The sequence below is a fragment of the Sinocyclocheilus grahami genome, unplaced genomic scaffold (assembly GCF_001515645.1).
Source record: "Sinocyclocheilus grahami isolate Dianchi unplaced genomic scaffold, SAMN03320097.WGS_v1.1 scaffold195.1, whole genome shotgun sequence".
NCBI classification, from domain to species: domain Eukaryota; kingdom Metazoa; phylum Chordata; class Actinopteri; order Cypriniformes; family Cyprinidae; genus Sinocyclocheilus; species Sinocyclocheilus grahami.
Window position 1 is genome coordinate 1,043,271 of NW_015505374.1, and position 26,041 is coordinate 1,069,311.

The following is a 26,041-nucleotide window of genomic DNA, read 5'->3' on the forward strand; positions in this document are numbered from 1 at the left end:
GTATTTGTTTTTGTGCTCATTTATTTATTTATTTACTTACTCCAATTGAAGGCCCTATAACACAGCAAAACATTCACAGGGGAACTTGAGGGCCGTATAGGCTGGATTTGTCCAGGGCTGAATTTGAACCCCAGTCCAGCCCTGTACCCGTTACTACGCAACAAATAATGGCGTGGCGGGGGCCCTGGTTTCCTTTGCATTGAAGCAATAATGAAAAATAAAAAAATGCCTGAAGACTCACACCGTGTCTACACCAGATGTGACAAAATACTATAGAACCCATTATAATCGGTGATGCGGCCTACACTAGATGTGGCACAGCACAGCACGACAAATCCCTGACAGTAAACTGATGCCTCGTTCTATTTATGACGTAGGCCTACTGTTTGACAAAGTACAAATTATTAGCAATGGTCACTTTGTCGCATCCAGTGTGGACAGCCTCAAGCTGTTGGCTTACCTACGGCCTTTTTCCCATTATTTATTTGTTTAATTCTTTTGGCTAGTAGAAATTATGAATGGAAATTATGAACTTAAAAATTTAGTAGCCAAATTGGCTGGTGAGTGAAAAGGTTAATTTCAAACACTGGTGGCTTTCTATGTAAATGCTGACTGGCAGCGATGCAGCAGGGAAGCTGCATTTGGTTTTAGATACAGCATATGTCCACTCCTTTTTATTTCCAGTCTGAGTAAACCAGCAGCAAAAACCTCATATTACTGCTCTTAATCAGTGCCTGGTCAGTTTACACTCTGTTTTCTGGTGTATAAATTCAGGAATACCATTTTGTTTAAGCTGACCCAATCTTTTCAATTTCAAGATTAGTTTTGGGTGATAAGAACTTAAAATAAGATTCTGCTGTAGAGTTATTTTTAGTTATCCAGTGCTTAGCTTGACTAGTGGATGGAAGAAACAGCAAGTCACTCTGTAAATCCTATTATACTTGGTCATACACACCATCAAACGTGAGTCATGCTGCCTAAGCCTGTCTGCCCTTTCTATATTAGCTGCTCTGGTTAATTATTTGCATCAGCATGAGTCTTGGTGGGAAGAGTATTGAACTGTTTAACTCAAGTAGAAATAATGTATCCTGTGTGCCAGCCGTGTTAATGTTGGTTTGCTCACAACAGGTCTGGCACTGGTCGCCATTCAGACATTACGTCAGTTAATGATTTTTTCATCATTCTGACACTGAATGGCACTTGGATGGCATTTTCAAAGCAATAAAATGCTTCCAAATGTACCATGTGGTCAGTAACCACTCTCTTAATTTGCATGAAATCTGTTGGCATGTTACAATAATAAAGCAAATGATGATTGTAATGAATGATGACCGGAGCTGGCCTTCGCAGCAGTGTTCTGTGAACTGCAAAGAGTAGTAGTACTTTATCATTATGTCAAGACATTTCACTCAGTGGCCACCCGGCCACACTTACCGTTAACATTTTTACGACTTAGACTGTCTCTGATTACATTTGACTAAACCACGATTGGCATAATTGCTCATATTTTAATTTACTAAAGGACTAAGTGCTTCTAGAGGAAAAATTATATAAACAAAACATAACTATGAACTCTGAAAATAACTGAGGATAATTAAATTGAGGAAAACTTTTCCAAACAATTAAGCCTATTGAGCAACCAACAATTTATTTGAATGGATTTGCTATTTTAGTCATGCTGTGCAAACTTAACTTAAACAACTTCATTATACCACAGTGAAATGAAAGTGGAAAACACATATTTTTCATATTTATTTAATAAAATATTTAAGTAAGCAAACTTTGAAAGTCTTTTATGTTCACAAAGGCTGCATTTATTTGATCGTAATGTAGTAAAGCATATGGAATTTTATTACAATTTAAAATAGTGTTTGTATTTTAATATGTTTTAAATTGTAAATTATTCCTGTGATGGCAAAGCTGAATTTTCACCAGTCTTCACATGATCCCTCATAAATCCCTCATTCTAATTTGCTAATTTGCTGCTTGAAAATGGCTGTGCTGCTTAATATTTTTGTGGAAACCTTTTTCACAATTTTTTAATAAAAGTTCAGCAAAATTGCATTTTTTTAACAGAAATTATTTGTAACACTGTAAAATCTTTACTGTTACTTTTGATCAATTGAATGTCTTTGAATAAAATGCAAAAAAAATTCAAAAAAAAAATTGCAGATGCTGCAATCTTTGTGTCTAGGAGGAGACGTCTCACCTGACAACATGTTGTACCCCTGCTCTGTCGTACATTCCTTTAGTGTGCTTAAAACTCTTTTTCCCTCTGGGACCAATCAGATGATGCTTTCCTCATGTACCGTCATAGAGTTAATGCCCCATTTCATGGCCAAATCATCTCTTTACGATGTCAGATGTATGAACTGCTCATTTAAAGCACTGCCATGTAACAGCTTGCTAAGATTTCGTCCCTCTGTAATGTGCCCTCAAATCACCTCCAAAGTTGCAGTACATAATTAACATAAAACTCTCATTAAAAGTGCATCCCTTATAACCGCCAACATTCTCAGCTGTGGCCCATTTAGTCAAGTCACACATCAAAGACTTTGTTCACACTGTGTGTAAATCCGATTTGTTTTTCAAATCTGGTTTTTAGCAGTCTTTTCATAACAGTCATTTTAGGAGTGATTAAATCTGATCATATATATATATATATACACGTATACGTATGAATATGTATATAGAATATAGAATTGGAAATGTTCCCCCCCCCCCCCCCCCCCTTGCTGTTCAGACTACAAGCAAAAGATTAAGATCTAAACAACATTTCCTCTGTGGATTCATGAATGCTGTCAATAATGGTGGCTTTATATTTGCACATTTGGTCCCTAGTGCTCTGAATTTCTAGTACACCTTGTTTTTCCCACCTAGAGTGAGATGAGGACAGAAAATGAGCTGGGAATGGAGAGAAAGAGTGATGGTGAGTAAGTGACACAGGGGTTTAATATTTCTATGCCAATTTAGGAGTACCACCACAGGGACATTTTTTTGTTCACACTGATAATGAAGCATGCTGAGACTCCTATCAGAGATTGATGTAACCTCCTTGATGTGTACAGCACAGCCCCAGACATGTTATTTCCAACTTCTACGCTGTAGAGAACAAGAAATGTTGGAGTAAAATATCATGTGGGCTCATGAGAGCCTCCAGCCGCCTGCAGTCACTGCCGCAGAATAAGAATGTTCATGTTAATATAAGTTATCATAAATAACCCATATGGTATACAGTGATGATGACGTGTGTAGATTCTTTTTGAATAACAAATAAAATCCGTTTCTACTTCATTCATTCTTTGAATTTGTTGGAAGTATTTTAGGTTATTTAATACACAGCTTTAAATGTACAAGGCTGTGCATTGCTGAATACAAATCTTACTAACCCCAAACGTCTGCATGGTAGTATATATCTATATATATATTTTTTTTAAACACTGTTTCTCTTTAGAAGTTAAAATCAGCCATTGCCATTTCAGGTTTTGTGTGATGCCTCAGAGAAATACAAAACTCTTGCTACCGCCTGTGGAGCCAAAGGGTCAGTTTTTTGGAAACAGTATGTTTGAACACCACAAACAGCACTTTTTGGTCAGTTTCACCTCTGTTTTAATGAATGATACAATGGCTAATTTCCAAGGTGTCTGAAGTAGCAGGAAATGTTCCCACTGAGCATTTGTTTGCAAACTGTATTTTCAGTCTATAGGGCTCTTTTGTTGGCTTAATGGTCACTCTATGTTGCATTAGGGCTTTTTTCCATCTGCTTTGGACTTTTATGCCTTTTCTTTGAAAATGTGGAGAAGTATACCATGAAAAGGTTCATTTACACTTTGTAAGACAGCACAGTAGCAACATAAACAGTTGTGTGCTACCAATAGTAAAAACTTATGAATTGTATGTATTTCTACTGTAAATTTTCAAAGCATTATCAGTGTCAATTTACAATGAATATTTCAGAAATGCACATTGATTATTCAATTTCCTATCCCAACATATTGACAGGGAGCTCTCGGAAAAGTCCAGAGCTGGGATTCTCCCAGTGGGAGAGTGATGCTGTACTATTCAGATTACTCATAGTAGGGAAGCCATCTATCGCTCCCTATCCATCTGTCTGTCTTTCTCTCTCTTTGTTTCCAGTCTGTTCTATATTTGCTCTGGGCCATGCGGGCTCTCTGTTTTCCCTCATGCTGTATCCCATCCATCATTAATTAAAGAAAGAGAGAACATCACTGTGTCCCGACAGACACAATTAATAGGGAAATGGCAGCAGTTTTTCTTTTTGACGTGCTGTGGATTCTTTGACACCATGGTTAACATAACTAAAGCAATCAGCCTTTTCTCTGTCTGTCGTACTTACTCCAAAACATAGAGTTTTTCTTATGCTTTCCTGCTCTTTGTGTGGTGTTACTACCATTGGATGACTGATACATCTCTTTAAAATCTCTCTCTTTTTCTTCACTTGTTACAGAGGCTACGAGGACCCCATCGAGGCTGAATTAATTGATGAAAGACACCCCTACATCCATGGCATGTACCCAGCACCTCTTGCCCAACCTGAGAGGGGCAGCTTGGCCAGTCTAGATCGCATGGGCGGCCGTCGCTCCCCCTCGATTGACAGCATCCGCAAAGACCCGCGGTGGAGGGACCCCGACCTGTCTGAGGTCATCGCCATGCTAGGCCACCCCATCGATCCGGTCAAATCCAATGCAGCTGCCTACCTACAGCATCTCTGCTATGAAAATGACAAGATAAAGAAGGATGTCAGGCAGCTGAAGGGGATCCCAGTGCTGGTGAGCTTGCTGGACCACCCTAAAGCTGAAGTCCATCGCAAGGCCTGCGGAGCTTTGAGAAACATCTCCTACGGCAAGGACCACGATAACAAAGTGGCCATCAAGAGCTGTGATGGGATTCCTGCTCTCATCCGTCTGCTGAGGAAAACCAATGACATGGAAGTTCGGGAACTTATCACAGGTATGATATGATAATTATATCCATCCGCTCTGTTCCATACTGGAATTTAGCACTGTAATCATGGAAACAAAGGATAATTTGGTTCAAAGGATATTTTATTTTTCTTTCATTAATGCACATTAACCTGACTGTAAAGACATTTATAATTTTGTAATATTTATGATCATGTGACACTGAAGCCAGTAGTGACTACAGAAAATTCTACTTTGCCATCACAGGAATAAATTACATTTTAAAATAGTTGTTTTTAATGTAATATTTCACAATATTTCTATGTTTTAGCAAGAGACCTAATGAATAACACACCTCAAAATTTTGAACAGTATTATTGTGATAGTAATATTGTGAAATATTACATTAAAACAACTATTTTAAAATGTAATTTATTCCTGTGATGGCAAAGTAGAATTTTCTGCAGTCACTACTGGCTTCAGTGTCACATGATCATAAATATTACAAAATTATAAATGCTACTGAACGCAAATCCGTCCTAAATAAATAGCCCATTTTTGGGAACAAGGGTAAACATTTTAAGAATGCTAATCTAAAATTTGAGGCTGACATGTTTATAGTGGTTACTGCAGCTTGTCGAAATTCAATTTCAGATTCATTTTACCTTATCCATCCTAAATCTTCTATGATTCATTCATTTGTATTTTTCTCATTTCATCTAGTCAAGCTTGGCAAGCATCCTACTAATACTAGCCATAGGCCTCTCTCCATGTTTTGTACGTTAACATACTAGATGAGTCCGGACAGATGTTGACTGAATCCAGGTCAGTCTTTTAGCGGGACTACTCAGCAGGGTCGTGACCTGCTGGGCTTTATGTGTCTCCTCCTGGGACCTTAATACTTTGGCCTGGTCTCCACAACCTGACACACATTTACTAGAATGTGGAGAACGCAAAAGAGGTCCGGATTCAGACCGGACACTCAACGCACAAAGACCAAAGACACATGTTTGCATGCATTCACAAGACATTTTATTCCTGGAACATGGGATTTGTGTAACTGACAGACAATGAGGGATTTACAAAATCTTAAGAAAATAATAATAATCATGAACATTTGTGTATGAAATAATTATAAACGCTCCCATCTTGGGGTCAGTAAGATTGGTGGTTACTGCAGCTTGTCGAAATTCAATTTCAGATTCATTTTACCTTATCCATCCTAAATCTTCTATGATTCATTCATTTGTATTTTTCTCATTTCATCTAGTCAAGCTTGGCAAGCATCCTACTAATACTAGCCATAGGCCTCTCTCCATGTTTTGTACGTTAACATACTAGATGAGTCCAGACAGATGTTGACTGAATCCAGGTCAGTCTTTTAGCGGGACTACTCAGCAGGGTCGTGACCTGCTGGGCTTTATGTGTCTCCTCCTGGGACCTTAATACTTCGGCCTGGTCTCCACGACCTGACACACATTTACTAGAATGTGGAGAACGCAAAAGAGGTCCGGATTCAGACCGGACACTCAACGCACAAAGACCAAAGACACATGTTTGCATGCATTCACAAGACATTTTATTCCTGGAACATGGGATTTGTGTCACTGACAGACAATGAGGGATTTACAAAATCTTAAGAAAATAATAATAATCATAAACATTTCTGTATGAAATAATTATAAACGCTCCCATCTTGGGGTCAGTAAGATTTTTCATGATTATGCTCAGCAGGGCTGCATTTGTATGATTATATTGTGGAATATACCATTTAAAATAACTGTTTTCTATTTTTAAATATTTTACAATTTCGGAAATTACTTATTAATATCAATGTTGAAAACAGCTGTGCTGCTTAATATTTTTGGGGAAACCATGATACATTTTTGCAGGTTTCTTTGATGAGGAAAGTTAAAAAGAACAACTTTTATTTGAAATAGAATATTTTTGTTTCTTTAATGTCACTTTGATCAGATTAATGCATCCTTGCTGAACTAAAGTATTAATTTCTTTAAAAAATTCTTACTGACACCAAACTTTTGAATAGTAGTGTATATGTTTAAACGATATTGAGTGCAGATCTTTCCTCTACTAGGGTTTGATGAAGCTACTGAAAGAGATTTTTTTCTGGTAATGACATTGACTGATGGTTCTCCAGACCAGGCATTCAGTTTTTTCACAGAACTTTTCATGAAAAAAAGTTTCTGGTGTGTGAAATACCTGAGTGAATCCCGGAGAGTGAAACAGTGACGTATAACAGCTCCACAGCCTGCCTCAGTGATTAACTTTACAGCACACTGTTGCTTTCAGTCTCAGTTAAAAAAAGCTATTTTCTACAGGATGGAGGGAATAAAGTGTATCAGTTCCAAACCAAGCCCTGGACAGCCTTATGGTTTATCTGCAAGGCCCCTATAAAAACACTGCCCTTACAATAGTCTTTCAGCAGCCTGGAAAACTGGGAATGTTTTTTCTACAATTAAAAATAATTGCAGGGTTTTAAAAATAGGTTCACCGTGTGCTCTTGAACACCATGGTTGGTACTCGTCAGCAGCACTTATTTGCACCTCAACCAAGAAACTTATTGTGTGGATATTGCTAGTACTTTTTTCTTTTTGTTCACTTTTTTTTGTTCTACTTCAGAAGTATTTGCTTAGAATTTTTCATTACCTTTTCCACTTTTCAGCATTATTTTTAATTAAACTGTCTGGTTTAATTTGTTGACCCTGTGTCAAATGTTCTTCACGCGCTGTGAATATTTAGCAGTTCATATTAATATTTTTAAAATAAGGTGGTCAAGACTGATACAACTTCAAAGCATCATCATTTCCTTTTCAGAGCTCTGCAGCTTAAATGTTAAAAGTCTTTTGAACTACAGTCATTTATTATTTAATTACAACCAACCAGCTACAGCGGTGTGTTTATAGCCATGAACCTCTGCTTCCGTGTTTGCGTTCTGTATCTTTGTATCTGCATCAACTCCCCATCTCGCCCTCATTCTCTCTTTCTCTTTATTTTATGTCTGATCAAGCAAGTTTTTAGAAGAAACAGATTTAAGGCGTAATTCCTATTTCCATAATCCGCACTATATGACTCTCCGTGTTTTTGGCACATTCTAGACATTGCACATTTGGAACTCTTTTTCACTGGCGGAGCAAAAAAGACAAAGTAACTAGCACTATTTTATGAAATTACATTACATAGAGGCATTTAGAAATGTAATTACTAAATGTCAGTGTTTGACTTTGTTTCCTTTAGCCTTTGACTGCGTCAACCTGCTCCAGTTTTCTGCCTCCTATTAAAGCCAATGAAGTGAAGTTAATCAGCATGTGCTATGTATAGACCTCTACATCTCCTCTGACTACAAGCCCATCTGACACAATAACACATGCACAAGTGCATGAGCCGGCCGGTAATGATCCATGCGCCTTAATGTTCCACTTTACCAAATAGACATTCCCACATTCGGCAAGGGCCATGTGTACGGTGTCTGTTATCAGGACTTTAACCAGGGTCTAATGGCCATTCAGCGCCTAAGAGGTGATGGCGATGGAGCCTCCTCGCAGATTGAAGTACAAAATGGTTATTATCCGAGGGTAAATAGATTTATTTTGGTGGTTAAAAGAACCCGAGCCCACTTTACACAAAGCTACGACATGTTTATAGACCTCTTGTCTCCTGTTGGAGTTTTTGTGAGTAGAAATGAATCTGGAAGTAATTGCTGAGCGAGAAGAACATGGAGTGATGATGTGTATGAAGGGCAGAAAAAACTATTCCGAGCTGTATAAGGATGTACATTTGTTTGAGTTTGTAGTCAACTATGCTATTTCTGTTTTTAGCGAGAATGACCTGTGGTCCTAGTTTTTACTAACCCAAGAAGATGGCTGTTTATTTATTCACTGTACATTTCCAAGGGTAGCAGTAGCTGTATGGGGCTTGCCAAGTTAATAAAACAAAGGCCAGTCTTAACTGTGTAGGCGTATATACGTCTGCTGGCTTATAGAACAAGCTTCTCTGTTTTATTGTCTAGAAAATAACAGCCTGGCCCCTTTACGTTCTGTTTACTTGGAGCAATTTTTCTCGAACTGTGCTTTTTCTTTCCTTTTTTCCTGTCCAATCCTTCTTAGTCGTGGTCTGTAATGGAGGTTCCTGTCTGAAAACTCAGAATCAATGTTTTTGTAATGCGTGGTGTGTCAACAGATCTAACAGCACTGCCACTTTTTTTGTAGCTCTCGTGTGATTGTGATTTTAAGAAGTGTAACAGGTCCTTTTTTCTTTTCCTGTTTCTTTTCTCTCTCTGTCTTATTCCACCTGTTAGGAACACTTTGGAACTTGTCGTCCTATGAGCCACTGAAGATGGTGATAATTAACCACGGGCTTCAAACGATGACTAACGAGGTCATTATCCCTCATTCGGGCTGGGAACAGGAGCCGAATGAGGACTCAAAGCCACGAGATGCAGAGTGGACCACCGTCTTCAAGAACACATCAGGATGTCTAAGGTACACTGGTCTGATTGACAGCATTCTCCACATCCTTGTCAGCTGACCTAGTCTTAATGACAATGAAACCTCTTTCGGGTTTTGCAAGTCTAATTTACTCACCCCCATGTAATCCAAGATGTTCAAGTCTTTCTTTCTTCAGTCAAAAAAGAAATTAAGGTTTTTGAGGAGAACATTCCAGGATTTTTCTCCATATAGTGGACTTCAGTGGGAGCCAACAGGTTGAAGGTCCAAATTGCAGAGTCAGTGCAGCTTCACACGATCCCAGCTGAGAAATAAGGGTCTAGCGAAGCGATCTGTCATTTTCTAAAAAATAAACATTTATAAACTTTTTAACCACAAATGCTTGTCTCGCACTAGCCCTGCAAAAAACTCCATCTCATTTTCTCCTTCAACTTCAAAATTGCCTGACATCATTGTTTTACCATTTTTCATAAGGGCGTTTGACTTTCTTTGCACGTTCGCTTTGTAAGAGAGAGAGTCTACATCATGTGTGGCCATTCCAGTGTGACTACTTAATGTGTGATGTCGAGCTAGTGCAAGACGAGCATTTGTGGTTAAAAAAGATTTATTGTTTCGCTAGATAATACCTTTTTTCCTCGGCTGGGATCGTGTAGAGTCCTTTGAAGCTGCACTTGAAACTGCAGTTTGGACCTTCAACATCGTTGGCCATCCACTATATGGAGAAAAATCCTGGAATGTTCTGGTAGTGAACTAATCCTTTAAGATGATCTGTCTTTTGTTATGTAATGTTATTTTAGTATTCTTTATTGTTTGTTTCAGCTTCATTTCAATTAATAAAACTTGATTTTTATTAGCGTACACTTTAGTTGACAATGACAACTTTGGTCTCTCTTGTGTTTAACTCATTGTTATACTGCCATATATTGCTTGATATGGTTCCTGTGCACTAGGGGTAGAATAGCAGATCTTATTGCATAGGATTGAGATCATCATTTCAGCCTATGGGGGAAACAGCAGTTAAAATGAGCTTTTGCTATATAGAGAGGCAACTGTTAACCGATCTATATGGAAAACAAAAGCAGGAACAGATGATTTTGAATAGATCATATATTTGTCAGAAGAAAAATAAGTTCAAAAACATCTTCACATTATAACTAATGCAAAAATCAATAGCCTCTGTCTGTTCAATATTTAACCATTTTTGGTATTATGTTCCGATCCTCTCTGTAGACACTGATCCTCTCCTCTGGGGGTCATTCTAGCAGCTCAGCTTTTGATTAAGATATCCAGTCACTAAAGGGCTTTATATCTCCATGGTTACCATGCATCTTGCCACAATAAATGGAGTCTGTTTTTTCCCCTTGCACCCACTCAAGTGATTGTGTTCTTTGCCTGAAAAGGAAATGTCTTTTTTTTTTTATTCAGTGTGATCTTTGCCTGGCTCAGCAATTATAAATGGACATTTGATCCATGAATAATAATAAATGTTTTAAATCTCTAGCATAAACTACAACCCATGAGAATGAGTTCAGATCATGAAATGCTCATCCTCACGTTAAACATTGTGTTATAGTGCCATGATGGTGCCTACAGTGATCCTTCCTTTTCAGGATTCACATGTTGTTGCACTCTTAACACTGTGGCATTAAACCAGTTTATTCTTGCCTTGTTTGGCTGTGACTGTCCTTGTTTGACCTACCTAGACTTCTGTGGCTGTTGTGGATAAGCCTCAGCACACAGGTCTGATTGTCTAAATCAACTTGCTAGCAGCAGAAGCAGGTCAGTGTAGTTCAGTTTCATGACCTCAAGTGCTTTCTTTAATCCTTTATCTTGTGATTGCATGATCAGGTACTTCGAACACAGTGTTGTGTGCTGGTTGTGTCATAAATTTGCAATTATGATACATTTGGTGTATCATGCTACATTATGATATTGTTGATTAGATCAGTGGTCTTTAAGAAGCAGGATTTGGATGCTACAAGAATTCACTTCAGAAACTGTATGTGGTATTGCATTTAATTCCTCCCTCTCTTCTCTTATTTGAGCTGTGTCCTGTGTTGTGTGTGAGCTCGGTGCTGAAGCTCCGGAGGGACGGGGCTGTGTTTCCACCCTCTATTTCTTCTTTAGCAGCCAGACCTCTAATATTCAGCTGCTGCTGCTGGTTGTGCTGCAACCCACTGGGCCAAGTACAGCTTCTGCTTGCTTCTCTGTGTTTGACTCTACCTCCCTGCCTTCATCCGTTCTTCTCAGTCTCTTCCTCTGTTCCCTTTCCTTTCAAGACCTACTGGATCTCTGATATCTGCCAAATTAAAAAAAAATTACATATGAAGCATGGACATTATTGGGTCCCACTTTATATTAGGTGCCCTTAACTACTTGCATCAAAAAATAAGTACAATATACTATATTGTGTTCAAATTTCTATTGTATTGTATTGGGATTCGGGTAGGGTTAGGGACAGGGACAGGTTTGGTGGTATGGGTAGGTTTAAGGCGTAAGAGATGGATCAACAGTGTAATTATAAATGTAATTACAGAAATTAACTACAGATGTAATTACATGCAGGTGTTTTTTTTAAATATATGTACAATGTAAACAGGTATGTACAAAATAAGTGCACTGTAGCAAATTATTAATTTAAGGGCCAGATTTACTAACAGCTTGCAGCAGCGCAAACATCCTTTTGCTGTTAAAATAGTACTGTCAGGATTTACTAAAGACACGCAGTGACGAATTAGCACTGAAAAGGCATGGACACAGTTATTTTTGGGCCTGGCCTTATTGAATATGCATTTGTAGGGGTTTCCCTTTCAGACAGGATGGGAGGAGAGTATTCAAATGAATCACGCAACATGATTTACTAATGTTTGCGCTTGTCAAATTACTGGTATTTGCGCCATTATTTAACGCCTCAAAAAAGCATGTCTTAAAGCAGGCTGTAATTTGCTCTGCTCTTAGTAGATTGCGCTGGTCATTATGGAAATGATCTGGCTGCGTCTCTGCTCTGTAACGCTAATTTGCCCTGTTTAGAAAATCTGGCCCTAAATGTAAGTACAAGGCCACCTAATATAAAATGGGGCAAATTATTGCTATAGTTTATTTTGTATCTATTACTGATTGAGTTTATGCTGACTTCAACTAATATTGTTCTTGATGCTCAAGAAACATTTCATATTATTGTCATTATTGAAAAGAGTTGTGCTGCTTAATATTTTGGTGGAAACCGTGATGCATTTGTTGGGATTGCTTAATGAAAGCATTTAGTTACAGTTTTTTGCAATCAATTAATTAATCAGAAATTTATTTTTTTCCATGTATCATAAAGCAAGCCAAATCCAGTATTGGTCGTCCTCTTTCTCTTCATTTTAAAGAGGAACATTGTGAACATTTCCTAAAACAATTGCCCTTTTCTTACTTTCTCAGCACTCTTTTACTTTTTCTCAACCTCCTTATCTCTCTTTAGCTCGTTCTCCTTTGCCAAGGCTCTCACTGGCTATTACCCTGCGACAGGTCAATCAATGGGATCAGGTTAACCAGTGCCTCAGCGGGTCTAAAGCATGTATCAGGGAGAGGTGGCAGTACAGCCATCATGGCATCATGTGTTTCCATGCGCTGCCACCTCTCAGCAGGTCATCGCAGACATGTGGTTGTACACAACACAACGCCACTCCATCCTCATCCTGTCTTTTTAGCCTCAGCTCAGCCTGTATCCATGGAAACTGTATCCAGTGACATCTGTTGCCTAGTAAGCTGCTCGGAGGCAGAGTTTTGTTTCCTGTCTCTCTTCGACAGAGGGAAAGCACCCTTTATTTATTTCTTTGCTCATTTGGACAAATGTGCACATTTGTAATCCCTGATTAAGTAGTGCATCCATGTCCTGTTTGTATTTGAGATTTTTGAAGGTTTTAAAGGTCTTAAAAGGCTTAAAGTGCCCCTATTATGCCATTTTTACGGTTCCTAATATTGTTTTGGGAGTCTCCTACAATAGGTTTACATGCATGCAAGGTCAAAAAACCCTTTAGTTTTCTCAAAATATGCATTTAATAACACCTCATTTTCCAGATTCTCAAACGATTCGTTCGAAGCAGTTCAAAGATTCAGCCTGCTCTGCTTTGATTGGTCAGATGTCCTAGTCTGTTGTGATTGGTCTACGGCGTACAGTGGTGTCGGAAACGATACGCCTATTTCAATAGTTCTGTATTTTGAACGCTCTATAGAAAATATAAACATCTATTATCATACTTACAGGTTGTGATTCAGTGGAGCAGCTGGTCCAAATAAACAGGAGACTGATCCATCTTTCAAGAGCAAGCGTTTTATGAATCCCGCATTGAACTCCCCGAGATTAAAGAAGGAGTCGTCAGTAGAATGACGTGTTTGTGGGCGAGGTCAAGTTGTTTGCAGCCAGCCAACGTAGAACATAGGCACGCATTATGCAAATGTGTTGAAGTGGGATTCTAATTACTAATGACTCGTCTAGGTTGTACAGAGTCGATTCTTTATTTTGGGGGTTCAATAAATTTATTTATCATGCACTTTCAGCTTTACAAATTTGCAGATCGTTTACATTCACATACAGCTACATTACACACTGCATGAAAGGCAATATTGGAAATGGCATAATAGGAGCACTTTAAAGGAATGTTTTACCCAAAAAGGAAAAATTGCTGTAAAGTTACTCATCCTCCGGCCATCCAAAATAAAGATTTGGACTCTCATTCTGACGGCACCCATTCACATGTAATGCTAAATGTCTCCAAATCTGTTCTGATGAAGAAATTAACTTATCTACTGTACATCTTGGATGGCCTGAGGGTGTGTAAATTTTAAAGTAAGTAAAGTTTTATTTTTGGATGAACTAGAGCAGAGCTAAGCGATGAAGGGTTTTCAGTGACAGATTCAAGTTATTTCATAAAAATCTTCCAATATTTCAAGGATATAATCTCTTGTGTCAGTCAAAGAATCATACATTCCTGTTATCGTTACATACAAAAATATTTTATAATTTTTAATTAAGATAATTTATTTTAAAAAGACCTGCACATTCATTTATAATAAGTGATTTGTCTGGCATCTGTGTAATTAAAGCTTGAAGTGCCACCAAATAATATATTACAATTATTTGTCTATTAAATTTTGCTACAATATTATATCTTGGATTCTTGGATTCTCTGGTTAAGGTGCAAGAGATTGCAGGCAGTATTCAGTATTGTGCTGACTGTCCTTCAGGCATTAGGGAGGAAAAAGACAGGTAGCTGTAAAAACGCAATCCATCTCTGTTATATCTGGACTGCCGCCACAACAGATGTACAGCTGGAAAATGTTACATTCCATATGGGTGTTATACTGCAAATGGGTTCAAATTTCTTCTGCTAGAAAGGGAGCCATTTGTTTGGCAGGGCGCTGGTTTAATTTATGTTTTCTGCAGTTGTCGTTTGATAGTGATGACTCTGGAGTGAGGCTTTTTTTATGGATAGGATTTGAACTCGGCAATCTAGTTATAAAAAAACTACAGCTTGAACAGCTGGTAGGAAAGAAATTTCAGGGTAAAGGATGAAGAACCCAGATGGCTCCTGGTGCCTTCTCGGGCTGTGAACACATCTGACGTTCTTTTCATTTTTCTTCTGTAAACCATGTAACTTTATAATTTTATCTGTCTTCCATTCATTTTTTTTAAATTGGTCATTTTAGCAGGTCTGAGATCAGAATGTGGGTTTAATTGGATTGGGTGCCTGTATATTGTTTATCATACACTTTCCAACAAAAATCTGTGAATTACCACAATAAAATAATAACATTGGTTATTATTTTTTAATATAATCATAAGGCAGTGTCTGTGTCTATATGATTTCGTCTCATTGTCAAGCTTTTATCAGACTCATTCTAGTGTATTTTAGTCCATTTCTAGTGAATCCAACCATTTTAAGCGATTTTTGTTTAAATTTATATATTACATGTATATTATAAATTACAATAATAATAACACGCTTCTGGATTGTGTATTACTATAATATCTATTTTTACATATTTCAAAGATATTGGTACAGTTTCTTAACTTCTTATTGCCAGTAGCTGGTATCTTGTATCTAACTACTTTTACAAGAGCAGTTTGGCTAAAGTTGAACTACTTCAATTATGATTAGCTTGTAGCTTGGCAAATTACAGTTTCAAAGTAGCTTCCTCAACAAAATCTTTTAATGTGTCAGCTAGCTTATGATGTATAATTAGTTCAAATTACATGTGCTTACTCATGCTTTTGCTGTTTGCCGTAGGAATGTGAGCTCAGACGGTGCAGAGGCGCGCAGACGGTTGAGAGAGTGTGGGGGGCTGGTAGATGCCTTGCTGCATGCGCTGCAGTCGGCTGTGGGAAAGAAGGACATGGACAACAAAGTGAGTGTCTTCAGCCGAGAGAGCAGCTGGAGCCTGTTTCTATCGTTGTTTTTTTCTGGGTTTAATTTGCATTTGGTGTCGCATGCAAAAAAAATCCACATGCAAACCCAGGCAAGTGATCAGGACCAGAATGTAAAGCAGAGGGGTGTTGTGTCATCTTAAAGTTTTTTTTTTTTTGCAATAATGACTGCCTGACTGTACATTATCCCACATATTACCCAGCTACTTCTGATATAAATATTTGAATTGACAAAAAATATTGCTTTGCTTGTAAATAGTGCAGCTATGTAAGTAATCACTTGCTTGGCACAACGTCCAACTATACAGTTTAGTGGTCGTTATACAAAAATATTTGACCATACAATGCCATTATTATTATTATTATTGAAATAATATTCTTTAGCAGACAAATGGTTAATTTTTTAAAGATACTTTTTCCAAAAGGCCTGTATAAAAATGTTTCATTCTTTCTATTTTTCTCTCTCTTGCTGTCTCTTAGTCTGTGGAGAATTGTGTTTGCATCATGAGGAACCTGTCTTACCACGTGCACAAGGAGGTTCCAGGGGCTGAGAAGTTCCAGGATCCCTCAGCTCTTCAGGGCCCCGGCTCTGCTGGCACTCAGAGGAAGAAGAAAGATGATGCAGGCTGTTTCGGAGGAAAGAAGACCAAAGGTCATTATTGAATTCTTCTTCATCTCATCTATGCGCTTTATACTTCTAAAACAGTGCTGAGCACCTTTATATCACTGAGCCTTGATCATCAACAGCCGGATGCTTCTATCACTGGCAGGTTCACAGAGAGCAGTATGATCCTGGCATTTACACAACATCATAAATAGCAGTGCAGGCAGATACTGTAATAGGAAGCTAAATGATACTTGAGTCTCTATTTATGTGGCCTGCGGCTCATGATTCATAACTGGAGTGTGTGTCTGGAGTATCAATATTGAATCTATATTCATTTTTAAATGGATGTGGGTGTAGGTTCACTGTCTGTGTTGTTATATCTATGAGTTGAATCCATTCTTCGAAACACTTTGCTTATAAACTGCTGAGTGTTGTTCAGGGTACTCATTCTTTACATAATGCCAAGAGAGCTGATTCAAGGTTTATATCATTTTCTTGTACTAGGTGTCCAGCTTTTTTGTTCTCTCTTATATGAACTGATATGAGTCAGTTAGTGAATTGATTCTCGAACAGACCTATACAGGAACTCAATAAACCATGCGAAGGAGCAAAAGCAAGAATGTGGGTAAACAGCAAATATGACAGCATTGATGTCATGCTGTGCCTCATGAACTTTTTTTAATGAGGTTTGTTTATCTGTCAGCAGCCCTGGAGATGTACTTTGAAGATGCAAGTGACCTATATTTAAACCAGAAAATGTCCCTAATAAGCATTAAGGGATGCTTTCCTAGCGAGCTATTTGGACATTTCCCCAGCTAAACCTTACCTGATTTAAAAGGCATAATTTAGTTTTGCACATTAAACTCTTGACACTTTCACTATAAACACATAAAAGTTTAGGTTGCCGTGTTGGTTTACCACAAACTAAAGCAGAAAATGTGTCATCTCGAATGTGTCCGCTATTATTTTAGACATAATTGGAAATTGGTTTATGCTGTATTTATTCTTATGTTAATTAATGTCATTTAAATTACACTACCATTCAAAAGTGTGGGGTCAGAAAGATATTCTTTAAAAATATATATTCCTATTTAGTAAGGACACATTAATTCGATCAAAATCAGTAAATCACAGTTTCCACAAAAATATTAAGCGACACAACTGTTTCCAACATTGAAAACCATAAGAAATGTTTCTTGAGCAGCAAAACTGAATATTAGAAAGAATTCTGAAGGATCATGTGACACTGCTGACTGGAGTAATGGCTGCTGCAAATTCAGCCTTGAATCACGAGAATAAATTACATTTTCAAATATATTAAAATAGAAAACAATTGTTTTCATTCATTCTAAATCAATTTTACTTTGCTGAGCATAAGATAGCTTTTTCACAAACATTTCTTACCCCAAAACTTTGAATGCTAGTGTACATATCATAGTGTATTACTGAAGCAAAAACATAGTCATATTAAACTTTTCCACTTAGCGGTAGCGATGCTCAGCACTCAAAGAGGCGATAGACTTTCAAATATCGGTGCTATTAAACCAAATGTGTTGTTTTTCAGGTGGCTAGCCGAATAGCATGCCTTTGATAGTTTAGATTACTAAGTAAATTGCTCAACCCGATTCTCTTCTACCGTCACAGTAGATGGCCATAAAACTGACCGTAGAAGACTGACAATGCTAATGCCCAGTATAGCAGGCCTGCAGCCACACTGAGAATACAGTAATACATTATGAATTGTACTGACAGCATTGCGAAATGCAATGATGCATGAAATCTGTGAATATACTAAGATTCTTGTAACCATTTAGTGAATTTGTTGAAAAAGCTGCGCAAACACTTTTGTGTCCTTTCTGGAATCTTTAAACTCTCTCCTTTCATTTTTAAGTGGTTCACAAATAAGTTCTGTCTCCTTTAATGCACACACTCTCTGAATCTCCTTTCTTCTTCCCTGCTTGCTTTTTCTTCTCATTGGTCTTGCTGCTGTTCCTGCATTGGCTAACTGTAGAGGAATGGTTTAATCAAGGTGAGTGTCTCTTCCTGCTTTTCCTCTGTCTGTCAGTTTCTCTCAGCATACACTCACAAAATGCCTCCCTCTATCTTCATCAGAAGAAAGGTTTCATCGCTGCCCCTCTTTCACTCTTTTGCCTTCCATTCTTAAACGACTGGCCAGTGTTCCTCTCCTCAAGCAAATGTCAAACCTGTGCCAATTTAGCTGGTTCAAAGCCCCTTTCTGCTGGCATAGATGTCTGTGTGTGTGCTGTTATCTGTTAACGAGGCCTGGCTTTTGCTTTCTGTCCTTTTGCCCATTGCTGTAAAGGGATAGTTCTCAGAAAAATGTCATCATTTACTCACTCTCATGTTGATCCAAACCTGAATGATTTTTTTTTTCTTTTAGAAAATACAAAAAAGGAGATGTCAGGCAGAATGTTCACATTGTCCTTTTTCATAACGAAAGTGATTGTTGGCCCAGGGCTAAAAATGATAAAACGTAACATAGTACAATCCATACAAGTGTTCAAAGTCTTCTGAAAACATGCAATAGCTTTGTTTGCTAAAATTCCTATTCTTATTTGAATTTTTGTCTTGTTTATTAGTTATAATCTTTAAATAAGATACATTTACATGAGAAGCAACACTGCATAAGATATTAAGATTTGTTGTCATTAATTCACTGGCCAATTTTGAAAAGAGTGTTCTCAAACAGTGTTCTCTCTCAAGTAAACATCCTGTTTTAAGGATTGTTACAGAGAAACAAGTAAAAAAAGACTAAATTCTGATTCAATTAATTAATTTAGATATTTAATTTTCATAAAAAAATCTTCCTCTCCACTGCAGAGATGTGCATATTCACATTTGGTGCATCATAATTGGGTTACACTATGACACTATGACATTTGCCTTTTTTAGCAATTCACCAAATTTGAATATGCGCATATGTAATTTGCACAAATAAGATAAGAAAAAATGACTTTGGTGTTTGTCTTAAGTGATATTTTGGCTTCAGAACACTTGAAATACAGCGTGTGAGTCATATGGACTATGCTGTTCTAAGATGCTTTTTGTTGTTTTTGGAGCATGTCAAATATGTTTGGAACAATATGAAGGTGAGTTAATAATGGCAGAATGTTCATTTGTAGATGAACTATCCCTATGACATGTTCTCTATGTGTGATAGTGGTCTTCATTACTTCACTCTGTTATAGACAGTTGTCCTCCATGACAAAGGCTCTGCATTTTTAATGAGGGTTCCCGCTCTTGGGAGCTGGTGTCAAGAGTTTGTCTCTGCATATCTGTGTAGTAGCTAGATTTATGTGTGGCACGTTTGCGACTGTGTGTGTGTGTCTGAGACTTGGGCCTACTTGACATGTTCATACCAGTAAATTCCGCCGTCTCTCATAGAATGACACTTACAACTGCTCTTTCTGTCTTGTTCCCTCATGCTCTCTCTCTCACTCTGTCTTCACTCAGGGAGGAAAAACGGAGAGCATGACAAAAACTATGACACATTGGACCTACCCAAGCGCACAGAACCCACTAAAGGTATGTCTTCTTTTGACACCACAGAATTATTACATCTTTAAGCTGTCACTCTTTTGAAAAAGGACAGGAAAAGTCCCAACTCTTTGGTATCTCTCAAAAAGTGTGTGTGTGTGTGTGTGTTCACTACTGTGTGTGTGCACTTGGATGGGTTAAATGCAGAGCACAGATTCCAAGTATGGGTCACCATACTTGGCCACATGTCACTTCTTTCTTCTTCTCTTCTTTTTTTAAAAGAAAAAATCTAGTTATGAAAGGCAGGTGCGTTGCTTTAAGGAAGTGAATTCTATTAAGATACTGTCTAAAAATAGCACATACTGTATGGCCAACACACTGTTAGACTACTGAGAGGTTGTAGTGCACAGATTTATGGGAAGTGAAGCTTTTTTCCAAAACCTAGTGAGCTGCCTACTGAGGCAGTGTGCTAAGGCAATACTGACAAATTTACTGTAAAGGCGATCCCAGAGTGCATTGTGACAAGCTCAGTGATAAAATAAAGGTGGTGCACGAGATGGATGAAATGCACTACCATTTAAAATTGACAGAAAAATCATTTATAATGTTACAAAAGTCATATAAATGCTTGTTCTTTTCAACTTTCTACTCGTGCATCACAGTTTTTACTAAAGTATTAAGCAGTGCAACTGTTTTCAACATTTAGAATAAATGTTCCTTGACCTTGAGCATCAAATCAACGTATTAGAATGATTAGTGTGAGAGATGCTCAGACCTTTAGCTTGTAATTGTAATCTCTGCAAATTAATCATAAGGGATAATTTAGACAAGACATGTTGCAATGCAGTGAAACAGAACGGGGGTCTTGAGACTAGATATGCTGAAAAAACATCAGTCCATGTGGCAATGGTCGAAGATGTCCGTCTCTATTTACACCCACTGAACAGTCATCAGGGAGCCACTCAATACCTCTTTCCTTCTGACTGACTGACCTAAGATCATTTTACCTCAGAGCTCCACTTAGTGAGAGAGGAAGATTGAGAGGCTCATTTTTTATGTATTACTATAGATGAGTGTAACAATGTTTGTAGGTCGGGAAGAAGGAGGCGGGAACCGGCGAACATTTAAACAAACTTTAATAATAAAATAAACTCAAAAAAGCGCGACAGCCCCTCGCGGACGACTGTCACGCACATACTAAACCAAAACACAAAATAAAATCCAGGCCTGGTCCTCTCTCGTCTTTCCCTGTCGTCACTCCTCCTTTGTATCCTTCCGGAGCTCCTCCGTGAGACTCGAGACCGGTGAGTAGCGCAGGTGTCGCGCATTCGCAATTACTCCACCGGCCTCGCTCCGTTCCCACGGCTCTCGGCCCCGCCCCTCTCGTCACACACCCCCATTGCCCCTTGCAGGCCGGGGGGTACACCCGAGACTGCGCTCTATTCCCCCCCCCCCTCCCGGGGGGAGTCGCAGCGTACCTGGGGGTAAGGACAGACAGACGAGGCGAGAGAAAAGGAGACGGAAGGATGAGGAGAGACAGAGACGACCGGGTTTCGGCACCAATGTAACGTTTGCAGGTCGGGAAGAAGGAGGCGGGAACCGGCGAACATTTAAACAAACTTTAATAATAAAATAAACTCAAAAAAGTGCGACAGCCCCTCGCGGACGACTGTCACGCACAAACTAAACCAAAACACAAAATAAAATCCAGGCCTGGTCCTCTCTCGTCTTTCCCTGTCGTCACTCCTCCTTTGTATCCTTCCGGAGCTCCTCCGTGAGACTCGAGACCGGTGAGTAGCGCAGGTGTCGCGCATTCGCAATTACTCCACCGGCCTCGCTCCGTTCCCACGGCTCTCGACCCTGCCCCTCTCGTCACAATGAGCCACAACGAGAGATGAAAAATATATCATTTTTAGATGACCTGTTTTTTTTCTATGAGTCTGTGAGGCTTGTGAGGACATCCTATTAAAGAAGATAAATACTGTTTACTGATCCCGCACTCATGAGACGACCATCATTTGTGTGTTCTCGGGTTATAAAAGAGAAAAATTAAGGTGAATAAATAAATAGGAGTAATGTGAAATCAAATGTAGTCATAAAGCTGTAGTAGAGTGGTCCACATGTGTTTGCTGGTGGAATGTTTTGCTTGGCAGAGGAAAAACAGTAGCTCATGCACAAACCCACAAGGAATATGCAGAGTTTGCTGCATTTTGATTTGGGGAAAAATCTATGGAATTCAGTGAGCACAAGAGATTAGCTTAGTTATCAAACTAATGAATATATTTAGTCGTATATAAGATTTGAAACCAAGAAATAGAAAATAAATCTAAAAATGTATACTACAGTTCAAGTATTTTTCAAAAAAGTATTTTTTTAAAGAAAGAAATGTGTATTTTTATTTAGTAAGAATTCATTAAATTTAATTAAATCAAAAGTGGCACTAGCTATGTTTTTCCATCCACTTATTTTAATGCACATTTTGGAATATCGCATAAAAAAAAAGCTGGATGGAAATGCCAAGATGCGCATAAATTCTAAAAATGCACATTAAAAACTTATGCACACAATTAAGTAGGGTAAACTTTTTATCCGATAAGAAAAAATGTGTATAAACTACGATGGAAACACATTTACCGAATAAATTCCACCATGCGCATCGAAAAAGTCATGTGACTTTACGCTATGAGATGGGATAACTTGACTAGCAGCGGACCGATCTCGTTCACAGCATCTATATGTTGTTTTGGTCATTCTGAAATGCCTGAGGAAAGTCTGTCATCAAAGTATAATTACCGTCTTACATGACTGCGTACCCAAACAGCAGGCATCCACCTCCGAAAGCAATGACCGCATTCATTGTGTTACGTCTGCTCTCTCTGAGGCGCAAGTAATTTATTATATATGAAAATGATTACATTTAGTGGCTTCTCCTAGTTTTCTTAGAGATATTTAGTGCCAGTTTATCAAGAAGTGACGATTTTTGTTCTCTTTGTCTCGTTGGATGGAAACAGTGCTTTATTCGCAAATGTTTTATGCGAGATTCCAGTTTTGCGCGCAAGTTAAATTAGCATCTTTGCATGGAAACATAGCTACTAAAGCCCTTCTAATAAATGCAGCTCTTTTTAACTTTCTGTTCATCGGAGAATCCAGAAAAAAAAAATGGATCACAGTTCGATGAGTGGATTGTCTAAAACCATATTAAAAACACCACATAGACAAACAAACAACATAAAAAATTTATTTTCACTACAGGGGGACTTTAAGAAAAGGTTAGCCTATTTATACTCTTATGTATGTATGTATGTATGTATGTATGTGTGTATATATATATATGTTTGTTTGTTTGTTTTCTTCCCTTCTTCTTCTCTTTTTTCCTCTTTTTTTCTTTGGCCTCTGGTCCCCAGTAGGCTGTAGCATCCAGGTCTGTATCTGGTGTGGTGGAGTTAAAATATGGGTGGGTGGATGTAAGGTGGAGCTTGAGGCTTGTGTCTCCTCGCCGTCTCCCTGAGCTATATATATAAAGGAGGCGAAAGGAAAAAAAAAAAAGACATGCACAGGGTAAGTGTGCCGTGTGGGTGGGCCGGGTCCCTGGCCTGGGCTGCACTACACGTCTCACTTTTTTAATGCATCACAAACTAGCTGAGACACATACACGTCTACTCATATAAGTAAATAAATAAATAATAGACATATAAGGTAATCGTAGCATGTAGGTAGTGGCCAGGGATGGCTGGTGTTTTGACTGGTCCTGTTGTGACGTGACATGGGCTGGGGATTAAGGCAACCCCAATAATTATTAAAATATTTATTAATTTATAATTTATTACTATTATTATTTATATTATTATTATTACTTGCTCTCTTCATTGTCCTCCTTTCCTAGTCTTAATGAAATTATTATCATTATTATTATTATTGTCATTATTATTACTAATAACGTTTGTTGTCTCCAATGGTCTCCTTTTTAAAGTTATACTACTTATATCTGTTATTGATCTGTTAAGATACTATTCGATTTGTATGATTCCTCCCCCACCCCTAGATACAATGTCACACACACACACACATACATGCTCACAGACACATGAATGCAAATACAGGAGCTAATCAGAATGGACTTGTAATGTTGGCTATCAGTATATATGTTTGTTTGTCCAAGTGATTCTGTATTTGACACATGTAAACATTGTCACATTCTTTACTTGCATAATAAAAAAAAAGAATTTGACGTTAACTTGTTGATAAGCTAATGACTCTACACTATAATTAGCATAAATACATAGAGCACACAAAAAATGAGTAAAACAGTCCTTATTTTTGATGTGAATGAAAGCATATTTATGATTTTTCTCAGCTTTGCCATACTCAAAGCTGAATATATGATTTCATTTTTTTAAAAGACAATTTGTCTAAATTGAGCTCTCAGAAGGCAGCATAATCATGTACAAAAACTAAATCTAGTTTAAATGAACATTTTCTGCCTGCTCACTATAGACGTGATAAACTCTCAATGCACTTTTTCAATGCTTTTAGCACCTGAAATGTTAGTGAATAGTGTATAAGACAGGTTTTTGTGCTGAACTTGAAGTGGCACAACTATTTATTGAATTTGCTCAGTTCCAACTCAGCACTTTCTAATAAATTCATCCTTTTGTGTGTTTGCCTGTTGATTAGACTGTGGTAATACCTTTTGAAGCTCCCAATTCTAGGAGTTTTTAATTATAGAGATTAATCTTTTTTTTCTTTTGTAGAATTGTTGTCACAAAAATACAAGTGCTTGTTTGTATATTAGACAAGTTTTCCCAAGGTTATACAGCAGGTACAGATAATATGCTTTCTTAGTCTTCTCCTGTGTGTGCCTTTCAATGCATTGCTCCATATCTCATTTAATTTGCCTCTGTTGCCTGTTGACAGCTCGCACTGTATGGAGATTTACGTGTTCTCCAAACAGAGCTGAGGCTTATGAACAGCATCTTCCCATCGTGCCTGGTGGCTGCGTTGTTGAACCCTCCATTGAATTTAGAGAGCTTCTTAACAACAGGAACAACACTCTTAATTGGGATGTTTTACAGCAATCTACACTTGAGAAATCCATTTGTGTTATCCATTCGAGTCCTCTATTAGGAAACTGTCTCTGCTGGGATTAGGTATTCTGCTCTAAAACCGAAGCTGCCATATTTTTCACTGATGTATTGTTAATGAACTCAAGCTCTCTACTGACGTCCCTGTTTATCAGAGCTATACATTTCACATTTATGCTGACATGCCTCATCTGGCTCTCGTTCTGTCAACACTGTCTTTTCCCACATGCTGGGAGACGCCTCTGTGACTTTGAAATAAAATATTTTTCCTGACTTGGCACTGAAAAAAAGCTTTTTTAAAATCAGTATTTCAGTCTTGTTTTCCAGTAAAAATGTCTAAACATCCTTTGTTGATTCCGCTTTTCCTTACAAATTACTCAGCAACTTGTTTAAGGTAATAAGATTTGTTTTCAGAGAATGTATAATATAGAATATAGAAATAGAATGTAATCATTTATTTATGTTTAATACATAATTTTAAATTTGGTTTAATGCATAAAACAAAAACAAAAAAATCTGGTCCCACTTTATATTGTGGCCCTAATACCTGTGAACTTACATAGTAACTAGATGTGTACATAGTATGTAACCACAGTGTAAGTACACATTGGTACATAGTACCTACAGCTGTAATATTTCTGTAACTACACACATGTAACAACCCTCAGAATGGTTTGTGTAAGTACAAATGTGTAACAGGACATTGGTAACAACACTTTTTTCACTTCACTAAGTACTCGTGTAACAGGAATTACATTTTGTAACAACAATATGTATAAGAGTAATTGGAACCATTTTATCCTGGGGGTGGAGATGGGTAGGTTTAGGGATATGTAAAGTGGGAGGAGTTGGATCTCGAGTTGGTGGAGTTGGTGCACCACTGTAATACCAGTGTACTTACATGGTAACTCCTTAGGAACTGTTCATTTAATATAAAGTGTAACATTCTGGACACCAACCACAATTAATATGTAATCCTAACTTACTGGCCGCTGCTATGTAACATCAGAGTAATTACATAGTGAATCTAATATAAAGAGTAACACTTCTTTTTTTTTTTT

The 26,041-nt window shown here is 37.9% G+C and overlaps 1 protein-coding gene across 9 annotated transcripts in view; it reads left to right on the forward strand.

Annotated features, from left to right (window-relative positions):
* LOC107595013 (armadillo repeat protein deleted in velo-cardio-facial syndrome homolog) overlaps positions 1-26,041 on the forward strand; it is a 150,731-nt gene that overhangs the window by 96,038 nt on the left and 28,652 nt on the right. For 7 of the 9 annotated variants that reach the window (XM_016285277.1, XM_016285268.1, XM_016285274.1 and 4 more), the window contains 6 exons: positions 4,469-4,971; positions 9,238-9,421; positions 15,658-15,775; positions 16,275-16,446; positions 18,413-18,430; positions 19,876-19,947. In XM_016285277.1, coding sequence (XP_016140763.1) covers positions 4,469-4,971; positions 9,238-9,421; positions 15,658-15,775; positions 16,275-16,446; positions 18,413-18,430; positions 19,876-19,947 — 1,067 coding nt within the window. The remainder of the gene's footprint in view (positions 1-4,468; positions 4,972-9,237; positions 9,422-15,657; positions 15,776-16,274; positions 16,447-18,412; positions 18,431-19,875; positions 19,948-26,041) is intronic. The other 2 variants (XM_016285269.1, XM_016285272.1) reach the window with 1 other exon arrangement.